The sequence below is a fragment of the Typopeltis vanoorti genome, chromosome 19, assembly GCF_054136105.1.
Source record: "Typopeltis vanoorti isolate ZY-2024b chromosome 19, IOZ_Tvanoo_1.0, whole genome shotgun sequence".
Lineage (NCBI taxonomy): Eukaryota > Metazoa > Arthropoda > Arachnida > Uropygi > Thelyphonidae > Typopeltis > Typopeltis vanoorti.
Window position 1 is genome coordinate 78500967 of NC_143567.1, and position 22581 is coordinate 78523547.

Sequence of the window (22581 nt, forward strand, 5' to 3'; positions counted from 1 at the left end):
ATATAATTGGTAGATTTCAACAATTCCTGTTGTGTAGTAGAAAGTGATACCACATTCTTTTGGTTGCTTCAAATATTTTCGCACGCTTCGTATGCTCTTGATATAAATATTATTTCTCTTTCTCGTGCATATATCTCCAATATTTTATATATATTCCAAGTTTTAAATTTTCTACAGCCTAATTAAATGCACAGATAGTCCATACTTGGTTAAAATGGTGAGGGTAAAATATAAAATATCATATTTCGCTAAAGAAATGGTATGTGTTATGCTGATATACTTTTTAGAACCTATTGGTAATTATTCTGGCATATTTTGTAATTTATTTGAATGAATAACAAAAATACAGATCATTTTTCAAAAGAAGATTATTTATTAATCACGTATAACAAGATGCATCAAAAAGCTTTACAAAATATTTTAACAAGAACAGCTGTCATTGCAAACTGTAAAGATAGATACATACTAAATAATAAGTACAAAATGCATCAAACGTTTTCTGAGAAAGATATTATATTATATATAATATTAAAATACTACAATAATAATAACATAAAACTATTCTACCAATATTTTCAAAATATGAAGCAGCATTTATTTAAGAAACTGATCCAGAAAAATTAACCTACTATCCATTTGTAGTTATTACAAAAAATGATAAATGCAAATTATAACATGAATTATGCAATCAATTAATAAACTCACAAAATGCTTAGAGATTTAACAATCACAGCAAAAAATTGGACACTAAAATTTTCATTGTTCTAAAGAAAGATGTTTATATAACATCAAATTATACTAGTAATAATTTGAAAATGTAAGGCTTTTCTTTAGGAAACAATTGTAGAAAAATTAACCGATTATGAACAGAATGAAGTGCATTATTGAAGTTCACATTGATGTCTGGAAATATTATAACCACAGTTAAAAAATATTAAACAAGAACATTTATTGGAATGAAATGATTAATTTATTGATTTTAGAAAATGCTAATGGCATAAAATTTGCGAAAGCATTGTATTTTGTGAGACTGTGGCATGATCAGATTAATTTGAATTAGAAACGAATTGTTGATGTTCTATTGGAGAGGTTTCTAAATGTAGAATAATATTTTTATTTAAATTGGTTGATGGTGCAGTAATAAGTTCGTATCAAAAGTAAAATGATTTATTGCATACGAAAGGCGGGCATCTTCAGAGATAAATTATAAGTTCATAATAAGCATACAAGGCGATCCTTCCAAGTGTACGTGAACGGATTTAGGTGGATCTCCTAATTTAGAAAGTTTCTTGATATATGCAAGCAAATGGCTTTTGCAACTCAGTCATATAAATGATAATCATCAAAATGAATTTTTTAATATCTTCAGAGCCTTTATTAATAGCATCACCTTTGTTTTGTAGGTCTTCTTGTGGAGAACGATTTCTCCTGAGCGTGAACAAAGAAATGTGTTTTCTAGTTATAGAGGGGTGCAAGTATTTTAAAAATATGCAGACAAGTCAACCGTTTGTTTGGAGTGTAAATAACTGTTTTCAGTTTACTTAGTTAAGAAAAAATTTTCAAACCAAGTTTCTAGTGATATTGAACTCTTAAATGCCATTCCAATTAACTTGATCCCCAAATCATAATGAAATACTTTCTCGTTATAAACTATTTCAGTACAAAGAAAATAGTCTCTCCTCACTGTGTGTTTGAATTATCCAATAGCTATATAAGCTGTCAGCTCATGAAAACAGTATACCTCATATTTTATTGGAAAATGGGGTTTCCTTATACCAATAAATCACTATCCAAGTCGTTTAATGTGGAATATAATTTGCACAAATTTCACAACAAACTGATTACTTCAGAGTGACAACTAATAAACGGCTCTACAGTTGTCCTGTTTCTAGAACAGTTTGCCACAAATTTCAGAAGAAAAATATTTTTATTGATAATCAACTAACAAATGTCACGAAAACGCTGAGATAATGAAATACTTTCTCGTTAGAAACCATTTCAGAAATAATGGTGTTCTTTCCACATCTCTCAGAGTAGAATGGCTTTTCTTGCATATGTATTAACAAATGGCTTTTTACCCTACCTGACTGTGAAAATACCACAACAATCAGAAGAGAATGATTTTTGTTGCGTATGAACTTACAAATGGATTTTTATGCTACATCCATGTAAAAATGCCTTTCCACAACTTTAAGAAGTGAATGGTTTTTGTGAGTATGAACTAACAAATGATTCCTCAGAATACTTCACTGTGAAAATGCATTTCCACAACTCTCAGAAGAGAATAGTTTTTCTTGTGTGTGAACTGATAAATGTCTTTCCATGTTTCTTTAGTTTACAAATACATTTCCTCAATCCTTACAAGATAATGGCTTTTGTTCCATATGAACTAATAAATGCTTTTTCAAGCTTTTTGAATATGAAAATGCCTTTCCACAATTTTCACAACTGAATGGTTTTTCTTGAGTGTGAACTAGCAAATGGCTTTTCAAGTTACTTGAATGTGAAAATGCCTTTCCACAAATTTCACAAGTGAATGGTTTTTCTTGAGCATGAACTAGCAAATGGGTTTTAAAGTTACCTGACATTAAAAATGCCTTTCCGCAAATCTCACAAAAGAATGGTTTTTCTTGAGTATGAACTAGCAAATGGCTTTTCAAGCTACTTGAACGTGAAAATGCCTTTCCACAATTTTCACAAATGAATGGTTTTTCTTGAGTATGAACTAGCAAATGGGTTTTCAAGTTACTTGACTGTGAAAATCCCTTTCCACAAATCACACAAGAAAATGGTTTTTCTTGAGTATGAACTATCAAATGGGTTTTCAAGTTACTTGAGCTTGAAAATGCTTTTCCACACCTATTACAATGGAATGATTTTTCTTTAGTATGAACTAATAAATGCTTTTTCAGGTTACTTGAGTCTAAAAATACCTTTCCACAATCCTTACAAGAGAATGACTTTTGTTCCATATGAGCTAATAAATGAATTTTCAAGCTTCTTGAATATGAAAATGCCTTTCCACAAATCTCACAAGTGAATGGTTTTTCTTGAGTATGGACTAGCAAATGGGTTTTCAAGTTACATGAGCGTGAAAATGCTTTTCCACATGTATTACAGGGGAATGATTTTTCTTTAGTGTGAAGTAAAGAATGCTTTTTCAGGTTACTTGAATCTAAAAATGCCTTTCCACAATCCTTACAAGAAAATGACTTTTGTTCCATATGAACTAATAAATGGATTTTAAAGTTTCTTGAATAAGAAAATGCCTTTCCACAAATGAATGGTTTTCTTGAGTATGAACTAGCAAATGGATTTTCAACTTACTTGAGCATGAAAATGCCTTTTCACAACTATCACAAGCAAATATTTTTTTTTTTTTTTTTTTAGTGTGAACTAATAAATGTCTCTTTAGTTTACTGGAGTCTGAAAATGCCTTTCCACAACTCTTACAAGACAATGATTTTTGTTGCTTATGAACTAACAATTACTTGATATGGAAAAGGCTTTGTCACACATTGCACAAGAGAAAGACTTTTTACTGTGAACCAATAAGTGGTTTTTAAGATTCCCGGATTGTGTAAATTTCTTACCAGAAGTTTAACAAGAGAATGATTGTGAGTGAGTGTGAATGAATAAATGTATTTTTAAGCTACCTGATTTGAGATAAGACTTTCCATACATATTACAAGACATCATTTTTGCTGCTGAGCATGAACTATTATAGATTTTCAGTAGTCAAGATTTCAAAATACTTTAGTGTAAAATGGAAAATAAAAAAGTGTTTCTGTTGTGGTGGATAAAGGATTTTAGGTGATGACTCTAAAATGTTTCAATGGTTTTCACTTTCGATATTGTTTTCTTGAGCATGCATGAATAAATTTGTTTCCTGTAATTCTTAAAATTAACTATTATTATATATGATCTGCACTAGATATTTTTACAGAATTAGTTTGAGTAAGTTATTTTGAGTAGTTCTTGAATGAATTTTAAGGATAACTAGAAGTCTGCTTTTTTTTGCATAAAGTTTTTAACAATAAGAGAACTGTTTGCAGAATAATTTGTACACTGGCATTGACAGAAGGAGAGCTCCTGCAGCTTTTTTTTTGTCTTCTCCAGTATCAGCAAATTTTCAATTTTAGTTTTCCTACAAAAAATTACAATGAACAGTTGTAATTAGAGAAAAAATTACTTATAGCAAAAATGGGCTTTGTAATATTGTTCCTTTTACATAAAGTTGAAGCATATAATGTTCTGAATATTATAATTAAACAATGTCCACTCTATTAATTATATGACCGTTCAAAGCTTTTTCAAATCCAATTAGAGTAATCAGGTTCTGTGATTAAAACTCTGCTTTAATTCATTCCGGTGGTTAAGCAAACAAACCTCTGGATTTTAATGATAGCAATCTCTAATTGCATTAATTTTCACACCCTTGTCACTTTAGTAATGAATATAAATTTATAATTTAGTATGATAAGGTATAAATATTAAAATTTATATTTATTTATAAAATGTTTTGTTTATAAAAATGTAAAACACAGAACTCTGGCAAAATTTTATGAATGAATATATTTTTACATGATACCTTTTACAATTGAAAGTCTTTTTTATGATGATTTCTTGAATATGTGCAACTCCTCCATAATCAGAGCTTTTACACTTTTGGACACGTGATAGGTCAACACTGTACGATCTCTATCTAGTCTGAGGTAAAACGGCTCTCTGATACATGCAATCGGCACTCTCAAAACAATACAATCCAAAACGTGTTCTTTCAGGTAACTTTTATTACAAGGTAACACGTCTAGAGTCTAAGAAGTCAACGCGGTAGGGAATTTCACTCTATGCACACTCTCTCTCCACGCCACATAAACCTCCATCTAACCATGCCACATTCCAACAACTGTACCATCTGCTGAAATTAATGTTATTTGGCACTAGGCCCAAATCTCCCTGGATGCGGAATTTAAAATAGAAAAAAGTATATAAATAAATGCTACTTCTATATAAGATCGGCAAAATCACCTTCACTTCAGAAACTCCATGAAAAGATTCCTCTCTTTACAAGGCATCTCAACGCCAAGTCTTTTTCAACCAAAGAATGCAATATTATGTGGTTCTTCCCATTATGCTACACAATCGATTTCAGTTGCATAAATTCTATTTTATTTTCTTACCCCCCCCCACCACAAGTTCTTTCCCCTTTCTCGTCTATATCACCATACTTAATGTCTTAAATGATAATTAAATGGCCTGTGCTAATTTCTTCTAAAATGACAAGGCATTCTCTATCCCTACTTCGTTCTCACCTGGTACGGGCCCTCCACTATATATCTTTTGCCACATTCACAACATATACGAAAGCTTCAATAGCACCACATCTACCATATACTGCTGTCATAAGTCTCTAATTTTGGTAGATGTCACCTCTTCTATTTGCATTTTCTTGCATCCTATCTGAAAATGCAATATTGTTTACACCATATCCCTCTTACTAAAACTTCCTTTGCCAAAAGTGGCACTAACGACCATAATTTCTCAAGTTGAACGTTTATTTGCGGTGAAGAAGTAGTACAAATGAATGCAATAGTGATGATTACACATGATGAATATAACAATAAATGTGACAATAGTAGACAGTAAAATTAATACTACATATATTATAAAAAAATACTACAATTTCTCTTCAGTGGTAATATAGAGATTGATATGTTAAAGAAAATAATTCCCAGTGAAGAAAAGAAAATGGAAATATACTAGAAGGAAGTGTGCAATATGTGTAACCAAGAGCAGTAGCCATACTTGTTACTATAAATATACAAATGTAGGCTGGCACTGCAAAATTAAAATTTTTATGAGGGCACGCACATGTAACAAACAGCATATACCTGAGAAAAATATACAACATTTAGAGTGGTAATACAAGCAAAATAAGTCGATTTTATTTAGTTCCGTTAGGTAGTCTCTCATTATTTTTCTAGAAGTATGTTCTGAAGTTATACATACTTGGTCCTAACTACTTAAACGTTTTGTGAAAAATTTCTTTGTTAACGTTCAGAACTAAGTTATATATACAAAGAAATTTATGATGTTATTCTTTCCTATACAATACTATTATGGTATAGTATACTGTACTATTATATAAATAGTTTGTATAATGGCAAAATGTTAAGAATGGCAAACAGATCATTAGATGAATATGCGAAGAAATTAGTAATGGCTATAACTCTGATTATTGTTTTTTGTGGTCGTTTAAAGAAAGAAGATTGCTGTAGTAATCTTCAAAAACAGGCGTCCCATATTGAAGTAAAGAATTTACCCATGAATAGTATCAATATCTTAAAATATTACGTTAATTTCGAATTTCAACTTAGTTGCCAAAATTAAGATATGGGAGTTCCATTTTGGGTTGGCTGTCCATATGGAGACCCAAATAAATTAGTGATCTTGTTTTTGAATTCATTTGAACGAATTCGGTGTAATCCGTTCCTTGCAATTAAAAAGGGCATTGTGATTTAGCTGACCTTTTAAGGTGAAATATACATATTTAGTTTTACTGGTATTAATATCAAGGCCACTGAAGCTAAACCACTCGTATAGATTGAACATATCATGGTGAATGCAATTTTTTAAATCCTCAATGGTCATTTCAGTATATATATATATTAATGTACTGGTAGTTACATCAGCGAACAAAATTACTTTGTCAAAACGTTTGTGATCACAAAGGTTATTAACATACACACTGATCAAAATTAAAATATCCCTGTTTAGGCCTTGTGGAGCGTGACCCAGTGATCTAAACTCTGCGAAACTTTGTAGGAATACATTGTGCATTATGGGAAGCAATAGCTGAGAAAACAGTAGTTCCAAAATTCCCTACCCAGGGTGCTGTATGATATGAGGAATGCAGATATAGTGATATTTCGGTGTGTGTGTGTGGTGTGTGTGAGAGAGAGAGAGAGAAGTAAAAGCAACACAAGCATAAATATAATTTTTATTCACTTCCATTAGGCATTCACGGGCTGTACTGTTTAGTGCGATGTCCTTCTTGGTATGCTACAAACTGGATCCTTTGCAAAGTGTGTGCAAAGGCAGAACGCAGCTGATCAGGACTGATGTTGCACATATGCTGTGTTATGCTGTATTTCAGTGCTGGCAAGTTATCAAGATAATCCAGATAAACCCTGTCTTTTAGAAATCCCCCAGAGCCCCAAGTCACAGGGGGTCAGATTAGGTGAACAAGGCGGCCATGCAGTGGGAAACATACGGTTGATCACTCTAGTTTTCGCAAAATGTTCTCGAAGAATCTCCTATATGGATCGACCGATGTGTAGAGGGGGGGGGGGCTATCTTGCATGAAAATGATTGAATAAATTCATGCACAGGCATTGCTATAGCTGTAGCACAATAAAATTATTTAATATATCGTGATACCGCACGGCAGTAACTGTGCAGGGCACATGAACCGACTGGCAAATTTCCTCAAAGAAGAATGGTCCAATGATAAAAGAAGCTGTAAATCCACACCAGACAGTAACTTTAGGTGAATGCAAAGAATTTGTAAGGTTGCATGATGATTTCGCATAACCCAAACCCGGCAAATGTGGATAATCACAGCTCCGTTTTAGCTGAAAGTGAGTCTCATCTCAAAATCATCCACGGCCACACAGCGTCCAACTCCACTCGAGCAAGGAATGTCAAAGCGAATGTCAGTCGACTTTCAAAGTCATGTGGGGCAACTCCTGTGTCACTGTTAACTTGAATGGGCAGAAATGTGGAATCTTTCATAGAATTTTCCACACAGTTGTGTAAGGCACATCCATACATTTTCATAGAATGCACTGGAAACCAGCACTGTTTTTCTTGGCCCTACTCCAAAACGGCAGGTGCCAACTTCATTCACTTGTGAACTGAATGCTTTGTGACCTCTGTCAACCACTGCCAGGTCAAACTTCCAACGATCCCGTTTCATCAAAACGGGATCATTGTTCGTCGCAGAGCACATGGATATAGTGTACCTCGTCGACATTTTTCAGGCAATGAAATTTGTGCAATGCAGCAACAGCATTACAGTTGTTAAGTAGTTCAGCTTCACGAGCAAAGCACGTTGGGGAAGGGTAGTTAAATCACTGGGGACAGTATTAAAAAGAATGAAGTGGAAAAATCTGGTGTCCATCATTTTAAAACATCGTGTCACTTGAACGATATGCAAATTCCATGTATTTGATGTTTTTAATGTCCTTGTTGTTTGTACTTAGGAACTACTTTTTTCTTTTCTCGCACATCACTTCCGCATGACGCACAATATTTTCCTGCAATGTTTCAGTATTTGAATCACTGTATGTAACTACACAAGGTCTCAAAACATGGATACTTTAATTTTGATCAACTGTTTATTGGAAATAGGTTGGTGTACTAGCACCGAACTTTGTAGGAGTGCGTGTTTTATTATTTTTGTTGTACTATTGAAAGTGCCATAGCTGGTATGTTATTTTCTTTAATTCAAATAGGATTTGAACTAATCATTATAAACATTTCTAATGCCGTATCTAGATATTTGTCATGATGCACACACTTAAATCTTTAGATATATCAAGAAAAACGGCTATGTACATTCCTTTATTTATCTGACTATTTGTGGAACACAAATAGCACTTTTCTGTATCGAATCGGGATCAGAAACTAGTGTTGATTAGCCATGTAAAAGGATATGTAATTTAGGTACTAATTATCGGTTTCTTTTATTAGGATCTCAATAGATTTTGAGACTGTCGGTAATATATATAATGACCTTTAATTTCCGATTTCGTTTGTGTTAAATACATTAACGGAAACACAGAAACAACCTTCAAGCACTCTATAAATTTGCATTCTATAAATTTTTGCTATTCAAAGATTTATTGATAAGTATAAAGAAACTTTAACTGTAATTTTGGACAGTTATTTGATTATACGACATCCTCCCCTCCTTTCTTTTAATCTGATTACTACATTCTTTACTTCACCCTCATTTATTGCATATAGTTAAAATGAATTATTTATTCACCGAGGTGACTTATGTATTCGGCCCTTTATGTACAATTAAAATCAGAATTATCATATTTATTAAAATCGATTTTTCATTTCGATAAGAACAGCGACGTCATCATTGCCCTCTGGGAATTCAGCATGCATTGTGTTTGGTATTTCTAGTTATGGTGTTTACCATCCTCCATTCTTTACTTTTTTTCTTTTGTGTACTTTATATTTTCCTTTAAGCAGATACGAAATTTATAGGCATTTTCAAAAATTTAATTATAGGGATTCTTCCTGTGCTTATTGTATGACTTCACTTTAGTCCTCATCATTTTTAATTCATCTGTAACCCAGTGTATGTGATGATCTTTTTTTCTTTTAATATATTATGAGTTATCAAAATTATTAAATATCTGCATAATTAATAATTTTGATAAGTTCCTCATATAAATGATTTATATTTAATCGATCTAAGCATGGTGGTTTGATACTTCTTATATATTTCTCAAATACATTAAAATTTATGCCAGTTTCTATGATATGTTTACTAACAGCATTGCTCACGTCACTACTGCATGGTAGAGGTGGATGAACAGTATAAAGCGATGGCCTGTTATATTGCTAAGATAGATTGCAGTGCGATATCTCATAGGACAGTTAATTTCCTATAAACGTGATCAAGACAACTTGATTTGCGTGCTTCTCTCGTATTATTTCTCTTTATGCAAAAAAAAAAAAAGTATATTATCTTCTCAGGACTACTTGCATTTAGCTCACGCTAGTATTCGCCAATACTTTTATAGTTTTTTATACTATATTCGGCATGAAACTCTCTGATTCCGATCTTTGAGTTTCTTATTCGGTTTTAAAACGATGTGGGATCTAATATCCCCCTTAATTTAATTAATTCTCATAATATACATTTATATTCTTCAATTTTGCTATTAGTGTTATTTAAATGAAAATTTATATCACTCAGTGGTATATTCTTATGTTTGAATGTCTTTAGAACATTATTTAACTCACTTAAAATAAACCAACTGTGCCATCGTGTGCACGATATATAGCAAATACTACTATATGTATTACCAGGGCCGGCGGAAGCAGACATGCAGTGCTGTGGGCGCAGCTACAAAGAGAGCAACACCGCCGGCACACGGGTCGTAAGTTCATTTTTAAGAAACAAAATTTTTATCATAAAAACAAAAAATTCTTAGAATGATCAATATTAAAATAAATAAGGCCGGATACACCGAATAATAAAAAAAAATGGTATATTGCCGCCTCTTTATAAATTTGCAGCGAGAGCAGGCTAAATGCTTGCTTGCAGAATTTTGTCTACTGCAGTCTATCTAAAGTGCAACGGTGAACGGTTTTATGCACAGAAACGAATTTTCGTACAAAATATTTGTTGCTAGTTAACCAGTCATAGGGTACACATCTCAGTAGGCTACCGACAGTAGCACAGTGCAGACAATTATTTCGTCTCTGTGTCGTGTTGTGTCATAATTTCTTGTGGGTATAAAATAGAAATGGAATCAAAAATTTTAAAAAAAGTTATCCGGTGCACAAAATCGTAAGCGTCATGCTGCAAAAGAAGCAGCTATTAAGAAACAAACTGGGGCTCTTAATAAATTTGTTAAAATATTCTGATGCAGATTGTAACCAACTCGATACATCAAAAATCAGAGTTGAAGAACAGTGCACATCATCCAGTTTGCATGAAACTACTATTGCAACTATTGCAACTGTTGAACAAGATAACAAGACCGGATTTAAGTGAAAAACAGTTAGGATAAGATTTAGGTGTAGTTGACCACGAAACTAACACATTGTTAATCTGTAAATTTAGAAGATCCAGGTGAATGGGGAAATATTGATGAAAAATTATGAGTTGTTTCAATTGAAATGGGGCGTGTTCAAAAGAAAAATATAATATATCCCTTTATAGAAAGTATTTTGCCTTGGGTATAATAAATGTTAAAGATACCAAGCTATTTTAAACCTGGTTTTACTCCACTAAAACATTTACTAAAATCTTGGTATTTCTAGCCTGGCTCCCACTGATGAGACCTCAATAAAGGTCGAAACCGGTCTGGGTAGTGACCCCTTGCCTTTAATACAAAGCATCATACATCTCCTCCTGGAGATGTGCTTTGCATTATGGGTAAATATTAAGATTAGTGATCAGAGCTTATTCTACTTTTACCATGAGTTGCCTTGGTCTTGCATTACGTGCAGGGTCAGCTAGACCTGCAACACTTGCAGGCACAAACTTGACTTGTCTGTTTGCTTACTTGGGAATTGGAGTAAACCCAGGTTTAAAATAGCTTGGTACCTTTAACATTTATTATACCCAAGGTAAAATACTTTCTACATTTATATCTCCTCCTGAGATTTATTTTTATTTAATAAGGTTAAAAAACTTTATGGTAACTTGTTCTGGTAAAATACTTATAAGCTTTGTATTACTAAAATCTTGGTATTTCTAGCCTGGCTCCCACTGATGAAACCTCAATAAAGGTCGAAACCGGTCTGAGTAGTGGCCCCTTGCTTTTAATACAAAGCATCATACATCTCCTCCTGGAGATGTGCTTTGCATTATGGGTAAATATTAAGATTAGTGATCAGAGCTTATTCTACTTTTACCATGAGTTGCCTTGGTCTTGCACTATGCAGGATCAGCTAGACTTGCAACACTTGCAGGGTGCAAACTTGACTTATTTGTCTATTTGCTTACTTGGAAATTGGAGTAAAACCAGGTTTAAAATAGCATGGCATCTTTAACATAATATATCCCTTTTACTGTTTTTTGCTTTTGTTGCAAACTTTTCGCACCTACTGAATCAAGTAGTCTGGTAGAAGGTCATAACGATTGGAGAAATGTAAGTACAACTTTGCATAGACATGAGACTAGTTTAACTCACATGAAAAATTTCTTAAAATGGAAGGAAGTTGATAAAAATTTAAAAAACAAAACTACTACTGATTGCGAGACTCAAAGAGTGTATGAAATGGAAAAGAAATATTGGACGAGTGTTTTAGAATGCTTGATTGAAATTATAAAATTCCTCAGTAGCCAAAATTTAGCTTTTCGTGAATTATCTGATAAATTATAGGAATAACGGCAATTTTTTAAAATTAGTCGAATTGTTTGCGAAGTTTGATCACTTTATGAAAAATCATGTTGAAAGAGCCCTACAAAAACAATAGAGTACACTATTTGAGTAAAGACAGTCAAAATGAAATAGTGGAAACTTTAAGTAATACAATCAGGGATACAATTTTATTATCAATTCGAAAATCTAAATATTATTCCATAATTTTAGACTGCACACCATATGCAAGTAAAACAAAACAAATGACCATTATTATTCATTTTGTTTCCTGTGACAATGGAATTGTCAAGATCAGGGAAAACTTTTTAGGTTTTGCAGATATATCAGATTCTACAGGACGTGGTTTATGTGCAACAATAATGGAACAACAGGAAAAATGAAACATTCCCATTGAAGACATGCGAGGTCAAGGGTATGACAATGGGGCAAATATGAAAAGCGAAAAATATGGGCTCCAAAATTTGCTTTTGAACAAAAATCCTCTAGCTATTTACATGCCATGTGCTGCTCATACTCTAAATTTAATCATTAACGATGCAGCCAAAGTGAATGCAGATGCAATTAGTTTCTTTGCAATTATTCAAGAAATATACAATTTCTTTTCATTCTCTTACAAATGTTGGGCAATCCTTTTAAAGTTCGTAAAAAAATTAAGATTGAAACAGCCATCAGAAACGTGATAGGAAAGTAAAATTAATGCAATCCGCCATCTATGATATCAATTAGGAGAAATTTAAAAACTTTTTGAAATTTTAAATAATGAAAATTTTAATAAAGAAACTCAGCATGAAGCACAAACATTATGTGCTAAAATAAAGGACCACAAATTTATTTGCTCTTTTATAACTTGGTATGATTTACTTAACAGAATAAACCCTGTGAGTAAAATGCTTCAAGACAAAAATATGAACATTTGTTTTAGAAACTTGCTTTAGAATCTATCGAAAACTTTAAAATATTCTTACAAGAATATCGATCAGATACAAATTTTAAAGAAGTTCTAAAAACCGCAAAAGAATTGAGTGAAGAGGTGGATGGAGAACAAGAATTTAAAACTGGTACAAAAGTTCGACGACGAAAGAAGACATGACAATTTGACTATGAGCATCATGACGAAACGCCACAATGGCCAGAAGATAAATTTTGAGTGAATGTATTTTATACACTTCTAGACGTTGCAATGTGTTCGTTAATAGAACGTTTTGAAACTAAAACATATTATGATAATTTCAATTTCTTGTATAGATTAATACAAATTAATAACGAAGATTTATGAAAAAATTGTGATGATTTAAAGATTCTCTTGAAGGACGGTGACAATAAAGACATAAATGCAAAGAATTATATGACGAGTTATGTGCTATCCGGGATATTTTTCGGAAGGATAATTTAAATATTCAAAACTCTTTCGATATTCTTAATTTTATTGTGTCCAATAATTTATCTTTCTCTAACTTTTCAATTGCTTTAAGAATACTATTAACCTTACCTGTTAGTGTAGCGAGCGGTGAACGTTCCTTTTCCAAGTTGAAATTGATTAAAACCTACTTAAGAACAAGTATGCCAAAAAAAAGCTTGTTAGTTTGTATTGAAAATGATATATGTGCGGAATTAGCCGTTAAGACCATTATTTCTAATTTTGTAAATATGAAATCAAAAACCGTAAAAATTAAAAAAATTTAATTTTTAATTTAAAATTTAAATTAAAAAAATGCAAGTATATTTATGTAATTTTATTTTATTTTGTTATTCTGTAAATATGTTATTTTTTGAATACTTATATTAAATGTTCTAATTATTTCTGAATTCTTTTCTTATTTTCTCATCTATCTTGAGTTTCTTTTATTTTCCTAAAAGATAGTTCCACTTATAAAAATTATTAAAACTTTTTTTACAAGTTACTAAGAATTTAGTAACTTGTAAAATGCAAGAATTTTTTTAAACTTTAGTTCAAATAAATTTTAACTTTAATTAAAATTCATTTTAATTTTGTTAGTGATTCGGGTCGGTGAGAAGGCTATAATGATTATAGCCTTCTCACCGATGTGTCATTATATTCAACGATTAAAGTGAAGTGGGTTTATCAAAATTTGCTTTAACTTTTGAGAATTTTTTGAATATTCGGGTTTTTAACGATTATCCTGCTTAGTCAACACCCACGGTTCGTTACATTTCGCGAACCAACGTGCGGCTGTTATGTCAAAATTTATTTAAGAAATTTCAAATAATTTAAATTTTTATTATCGTAAAAGAACCACACACGCCCGAATCGTTACAGGGACGCTTAGATAGTAATTGCATGCGGGCGGCAAAGATCCTAGCGCCAGCTCTGTGTGTTACTGTCATAAATGATCACATATTCATCACTTCGTAATTGATTATAATTTATGTAGATGAAGAATACAGAATTATTCCAACTGGACGGTTAAAATACCGACGATCATGAATGGTATCTTAATTAACGTGAGAGAATCGACAAATTTTAAGTTATTGGATTCATATTTCACTTATTATCAGTATGGCCCACACAGACTACAGTCAAAAAATACATACTTAATCCCTCATTAGGAGGGCTCTGAGGGGAGGTCGAGGAAAGGGGGGGGGGAATCCACACGAATAAATAGAGTATATCTATAGATCGTTCAATTGCTGAGAATAGCAACATAAAATTATTGAAATTTGAGCTGAACGATTTAATATTTTCATTATTATGTTTACATGCTATTAGTTTGAAGTAGTATCATAAAACGTTTTTAACATTGATCCAAGTTATTGAAATTCTGGATCGTATACATTTGGATCAGCCTTGTTCCAGTTGTGCACATTTAGATAGCATTCATTTTTAGGTTACTGATTTCTTTGATTTTATTCGTTCAGGTCATCTGGTGTTTTATTCCGTAATACGATTCAGTATTAACTGTTCCCAATAAAATATTTACCATCTCTTATCATCTACGTAATTGGATAAACTGCAGATTAGGCCAATGGACGCTGAAAATAATATATACTGGACATACTACCATTGATATCGCACGCTGCACCTGCTTAGAAAGATACACTAAAATCTAAGGAAAACCAATAAAAGTTAAAACAAATTGCACCCCTTATATCCATGCGGATAATTAATGGATACAGGACAATACCAATCGCGGCAGCTTGTGATGTTGCCGGACTAAAATCTGTCTTCCTGAAAATGCAAGAAATTTGGCTTACATATGAGGTCACTTACGGAATATGCAACGGTAAAGCCAACATAGATCCAAGCCGCTAGGAACTTTCGCTTCGCTACGATAAATGACCTCACCCAGCAAAGAATACATATATTGAATACAAGGAAATCTCCGAAAGCTGACGAAATCCGAATACACTCTGACAGAAGTAAAATAGAAGGAAACAACGGCTGTCCTTTCATAGTATATGACAGAAAATCCATTAAAGAACGCTGTTTCGGACAGCATCTACTGTGTTCAAACAACCACCTCTCATCACAAGACCGGAACAATTTCAGTGACAGTAGAAGTATTGTAGAGAGCATTAAAAACAAACAAACAAACAAAAAATATATATAACATGCATTGTTGTTTCACGAACCATATAATAATAATAATAATAATATTCCATATTCCTATAGCATGGCGCTTTGCAATGCTAATCTATCTAGACAACTGCGTTCTAAACATGATATTTTGTCCTGAATGATAAGAGCAGAATTTGAGTTAGTGATGACTGCTAGTGAAAGTAAAAATCAATGTTTTACCATTCTTCTCTTCAGTATGTCTACTTAAGAATATAGTCACTTATTAATTGAAGACAAAACTGCTCAGTTTCTTCCAATTTTATTTTTTCTGAAAAAGGCTTCACCAACAAAATTTGAAAAGCTGATTTTCTTATTTTAATTTTTTTTTTTTTTTTATGTCAGCAATGCTGTTTACCAATCTCAAACTTTTCCAAAAAAATTAGTTCATTATTTTGAAAGTTAGCATACTACTCAGGGCCGACGGAAGTGGGCAAGCAGTGCATGCCGGCGCCGCTACGATAGGGACGCCGCAGCCAGGGAATGGTTCATAAGTTAAATTTTAAGAAACAAAATTTTTATCATAAAAACAAAAAAAATTCTTAGAATGATCAATATTAAAATAAATGAGGCCGTATACACTGAATAAAAAAAAAAAATGTATATTGCCACCTCTTTGATCAGCCGGCTGTTTACAATTTTGCAGCTAGAGCAGGCTAAATGCTTGCCTGCAGAATGCTGTATCTACTGCAGTCTATCTAAAGTGAAACGGTGAACAGTTTTTATGCGCAGAAACGAATTTTTCGTACAAAACATTTTTTGCTAGTTAACCAGTCATATGGTATGCATCTCAGTAGGTTACTGACAGTAGCGCAATGCGGACTGTTATTTCGTCTCTGTGCCATGTTGTGTAATAATTTCATGTGGGTATAAAATAGAAATGGAATCAAAAATTTTAAAAAAAAGTTATCCGGCACACAAAATCATAAGCGTCACACTGCGAAAGAAGCAGATATTAAGAAACAAACTAGGGCTCTTAATAAATTTGTTAAAATATTCTGATGCAGATTGTAACCAACTCGATACATCAGAAATCAGAGTTGAAGAACTGTGCACATCATCCAGTTTGCATGAAGGTACTATTGCAACTATTGAACAAGATAACAAGACCGGATTTAAGTGAAAAACAATTAGGAGAAGATTTAGTTGTAGTTGACCACGAAACTAACACATTGCTAGTCTGTAAATTTAGAAGATCTAGGTGAATGGGGAAATATTGCTGAAAAATTACGAGTTGTTTTAATTGAAATGGGGCCTGTTCAAAAGAAAAATATAATATATCCCAGAGATATATATGGTCGTAAATTTGGCGACACGTATTATAATAGAAAAATGGAAAACGGGAGCTCGTGCCAAGAACATGGCTCATTTATTCCAAAACTTTAAATTCTGTTTTTTGCTTTTGTTGCAAACTTGTCGCATCTACTGAATCACCCACTGAGTCTTGTAGAAGGTTATAACGATTGGAGAAATGTAAGTACAACTTTACATAGCCATGAGACTAGTTTAACTCCATTAAAAATTTTTTAAAATGGAAGGAATTTGATAAAAATTAAAAAAAAAAAACTACTATTGATTTCACTCAAAGCATGTATGAAATGGAAAAGAAACATTGGACGAGTGTTTTAGAATGCTTGATTGAAATTATAAAATTCCTTGGTAGCCGAAATTTAGCTTTTTGCGGATCATCTGATAAATTATATGAAAGAAATAACGGCAATTTTTTTAAAATTAGTCGAACTGTTTGGAAAGTTTGATCCCGTTATGGAAAATCATGTTGAAAGCGCCCTACAACGAAACAATAGAATACAGTATTTGAGTAAAGATAGTCAAAATGAAATATTGGAAACGTTAAGTAACGCAATCAGATATACAATTTTATTATCAATTCGAAAATCTAAATATTATTCCATAATTTTAAACTGCACACCTGATGCAAGTAAAACAGAACAAATGACCATTATTATTCGCTTTGTTTCCTGTGACAATGGAATTGTCAAAATCAGGGAAAACGTTTTAGGTTTTGCAGATATATCAGATTCCACAGGACGTGGTTTATGTGCAACAATAATGGAACAACTGGAAAAATGGAACATTCCCATTAAAGACATGCGAGGTCAAGGGTATGACAATGGGGCAAATATGGGATCCAAAATTTGCTTTTGAACAAAAATCCTCTAGCTTTTTACGTGTCATATGCTGCTCATACTCTAAATTTAATCATTAACAATGCAGCCAAAGTGAATGCAGATACAATTAGTTTCTTTGCAATTATTCAAGAAATATACAATTCTTTTCATTCTCTTACAAATGTTGGGCAATCCTTTTAAAGTTCGTAAAAAAAATAACATTAAAACAGCTATCAGAAACGCGATGGGATAGTAAAATTAATGCAGTCCGCCCTCTACGATATCAGTTAGGAGAAATTTATGATGCACTTTTTGAAATTTTAAATAATGAAAATTTTAATAAAGAAACTCAGCATGAAGCACAAACATTATGTGCTAAAATAAAGGACCACAAATTTATTTGCTCTCTTATAACTTGGTATGATTTACTTAACAGAATAAACCCTGTGAGTAAAATGCTTCAAGACAAAAATATGAACATTTGTTTTAGACACTTGCTTTAGAATCTATCGAAAACCTTTAAAATATTCTTACAAGAATATCGATCAGATACAAATTTTAAAGAAGTTCTAAAAACCGCAAAAGAATTGAGTGAAGAGGTGGATGGAGAACAAGAATTTAAAACTGGTACGAAAGTTCGACGACGAAAGAAGACATGACAATTTGACTATGAGCATCATGACGAAACGCCACAATCGTCAGAAGATAAATTTAGAGTGAATGTATTTTATACACTTCTAGACGTTGCAATGTGTTCGTTAATAAAACGTTTAGAAACTAAAAACATTATGATAATTTCAATTTCTTGTATAGATTACTACAAATTAATAACGAAGATTTACGAAAAATTTGTGACGATTTAGAGATTCTCTTGAAGGACGGTGACAATAAAAACGTAAATGCAATAGAACTATATGACGAGTTATGTGCTTTCCGGGATATTTTTCGGATGGATAATTTAAATATTCAAAAGCCCTTTCGACATTCTTAATTTTATTGTGTCCAATAATTTATCTTTTCCTAACTTTTCAATTGCTTTAAGAATACTATTAACCATAACTGTTAGTGTAACGTGCGGTGAACGTTCCTTTTCCAAGTTGAAATGAATTAAAACCTGCTTAAGAACAAGGATGTCACAAAAAAGGCTTGTTAGTTTGTATTGAAAATGATATATGTGCGGAATTAGACGTTAAGACCATTATTTCTAATTTGTGAATATGAAATCAAAAACCTTAAAATTTTAATTTACAAAAATGTCAAGTATATTTATGTAATTTAATTTATTTTCTGTTATTCTGTAAAGATATTATTTTTTGAATACTTATATTAAATGTTCTAATTATTTCTGAATTCTTTTCTTATTTTCTAATCTATCTTCAGTTTCTTTTAATTTCCTAAAAGATAGTTCCACTTATAAAAATTATTAGAAGTTACTAAGAATTTAGTAACTTGTAAAATGCAAGAATTTCCTAAAAGATAGTTCCACTTATAAAAATTATTAGAAGTTACTAAGAATTTAGTAACTTGTAAAATGCAAGAATTTTTTAGACTTTAGTTCAAATAAATTTTAACTTTAATTAAAATTCATTTTAATTTTGTTAGCGATTCGGGTCGGTGAGAAGGCTATAATCCCTGTGTCATTATATTCAACGATTAAAGTGAAGTGGCTTTATCAAAATTTGCTTTAACTTTTGAGAATTTTTTGAATAATCGGATTTTTAACGATTATCCTGCCTAGTCAACACCCTCGGTTCGTTACATTTCGCGAACCAACGTGTGGCTGTTATGTCAAAATTTATTTAAGAAATTTCAAATAAAGTAAATTTTTATTATCGTAAAAGAACCACACACTCCCGGATCGTTAGAGGGGAGCTTAGATAGTAATTGCATGCGGGCGTCAAAGACTCTAGCGTCGGCTCTGGTACTACTTATGAGTGGACCAATTGGAAATGTTATATTTGTTTCTCATATAGTTCTAATTAATCATATTAATGCTTGTCCATCCAGTTGAGAATTTTAAAATACACAACTCGAACTGTCGGCATGCAAATAATATATTTCATGTGACATTTATTTCACATTGCTTCCATCAATGCGTTTGCAATAAGCAGAGAAAGCTAATGTTAATGTTGATAGCAATACGAATTTGCTGTAATTTTTCCATAACAGTCGCTTTCGTTATATATCAAGTTAATTGGATATCTTCAGCATCTTGCATAATGTGCTGAACAAAAATATAATAGTAATAATATTATAGATTATAAAACATGCTTTTAAAATCGGCATTACATCTTAACTGGAAGCTTAATCGAATTATGCGCACTTTAAAAATACATATTAATTAAAATTATAATAACGGAATTAACTCACGTAAAATATTATTTATTAGTAGAATTTTCGCCTGAGAATCACAGACATCTTCAGTACATGTAAAAATCTCATTAAACAATAACTAACACTTTCCAAAAGACACCACCTAAGTAGCTAATTTTTACGTGAGTTAATTCCATTATTATATAATAGATATGTCTACTCACGGTATTTCCTTACTGAAACAAAAATACATTTATTCTGTAATTAATATCCAAACTACTCACACTGTAGATTCCACTGTAATTCATACCACCAATACAAATTGCAGTAACCCAAATTACGTCTTTAACACACCCTTTACGACCGTTTGTACATCGCTACATTTAAAAAATAACACGAACTTCCATTTGCGAACGAGACGCCTGCTAACGCATCACGACGTAACAGCGGTCGCACATAGACCTTAATGTTAGAAAAAGGACAGTTGGAAAGGAAAGAGTTCCTGTTGAAAATTGCATTAATTCAAAAAATATGGATTATCCGTATTTGTGGTTGGTTGCGCAGTGACATTCCACAGGTAAGAGATTGTAATATATTATGTGTCATGCATTTTGGAAATTATGAAAAAGGGACATTTTTTCTCAATTGATACCTGACGCCATTACTAGACAACACGAACTTGCACTGCGCCACCTACTAAGTTAAAATTTAAGATAACATTTATTAAAAATAACAAAATGAAGAGGGCAGAGACCTCTGGATATATATACTACGTAGATATATAATTTATAAAATCACCATACACAATTGTCTTTTGTTACTTCCATTAAAATATTATTATTTTTATTATTAAAATACAGTGGTATATAATTATAACAAAATAATTATTTACTAAGGTAGTAGTCCTACGCTAAAGTTATGACAAATAGCACTACATCAAATATTCCGGGAAGTTTCACCATAGATCTGTGTATCCTAACTGCATCTATCATACAAAGTCTTCATTCATTCATACTGAGTGGCATTTAAATCATAGCCAATGAAATGAGAATTCACGTAATTTACAGACTAAAATACTGCAGTTGGTAAAGAGGGGCGGTAGGCCGAGTTTTGATCGGACTTTTGACGTGATCGGACGTATTATTTTATACTGTGCCTGATTAAATTTTATATATGGAGATTGACGGTGATACTTGATACTGCAAGGTAAGATTTTGACTTTCAATACATCTTCCCCAAGCCCTCTCCTGTTCCCTGCCAAATGCCCGTCAGTAGTCTTCCGCCTCTCGTAGGAGATTTCGACTACCGGACTACACTTGGTGGAAAGAAGGGACATGGAATGCCCTGAATCACGCGTAACTCCCACTAAAACACAGGTTAGGCCAAATCATGAACACTCCATATGATGATCTAAATTTTAAGCAACTGCTTGCAGTTTTCAAACATGTAGGAAACCTGCTATATACCAAATGGCCAGGCAGAGTAGAAATACACCAGATTGCTGAAGTTGAATCAGAAGACTACCAATCCCCTGACCCTCTTCCTAGCACCTCTCATGACAACAGCAGAGAAAGTACCTCAACAGTCGACACTCAGACCTTAGACCAGTGTTTCTCAACGTGGAACGTACGCCCCACGGGGGGAAATTTGAATATTTTGGGGGCAATTAGAAAATATACATGTACATATTTATACATATTTATATTATACTTTTTCAGAGCATGGCTGACTATTATGCTAGAGAGGGGACATCAAAATCTTTGAGGCGTTGAGGTGGGGCATGATCCAAAAAACGTTAAGAAGCACTGCCTTAGATGCTGACAATTACCAGGTGGTCAGCGGGAAAAACACAGAAAAGGTGACTACAGTCATAGAATCCGAAGCACCGATAGACTAGGTGACTACAGCCACTAAGCATGAAGCATCGATGGACACAGCTGCACAGATCAAAGAGCGAATCCCACCGGTAATACTACGTGCTAAAGAACAAAGGTCGACAGTGGTGGAGGTCATGAAGGACTCAAAAATTCAGTTCACTTCAGCTAAAAACTCCGACGAAGGAGTCCGTATTCAACCTACAGGAGCATCGGACTCTTGGCGGCTTACTAAACTCTTAGACGAACTGAAAATACCATTCCATATGTTTCAACTAAAAAGCGAGAAAAATTTAAAGTTTGTCATCAGAGGTCTAGTGGAAACGATAACATCAGAAGAGATAACCACTGACCTAAAATCCCACAATCCCTCTAGCTGATAAAAGTCTCTCGAATGTATAAGGGCAGACAAACGTCCCATGTCTCTGGTACTAGTGGAAATCAGTAAGGATCAGTCACTATGATCTAGTGACTGTTTGTAATCTAATGATAAAAACTGAGTCACTCAGAAGGAAAACATCTGCAGGGAAATTCCAACGCTTCCAGAA

General features: G+C 32.7%; 1 protein-coding gene across 2 annotated transcripts; it reads right to left on the bottom strand.

Annotated features, from left to right (window-relative positions):
- Positions 1-427: 427 nt before the first annotated feature.
- LOC150096277 (uncharacterized) lies at positions 428-20826 on the bottom strand. Of its 2 annotated transcripts, XM_090409177.1 has the most exons (3): positions 20444-20826; positions 13633-13690; positions 428-4147 (listed from the first exon to the last, which is right to left on the bottom strand). In XM_090409177.1, the coding sequence occupies exon 3, from the start codon at positions 3222-3224 to the stop codon at positions 2352-2354; it is 873 nt and encodes a 290-aa protein (XP_090265303.1). In that variant the 5' UTR covers positions 3225-4147; positions 13633-13690; positions 20444-20826; the 3' UTR covers positions 428-2351. The 2 variants fall into 2 exon arrangements, with proteins under 2 accessions (XP_090265303.1, XP_090265302.1); XM_090409176.1 differs by lacking the exon at positions 13633-13690.
- Positions 20827-22581: the final 1755 nt, after the last annotated feature.

Bases quoted from the DNA above. Each gene is read 5' to 3' on its own strand.
- LOC150096277 (XM_090409176.1), bottom strand. From the start codon at position 3,224: ATGGAACAAAAGTCATTTTCTTGTAAGGATTGTGGAAAGGCATTTTTA.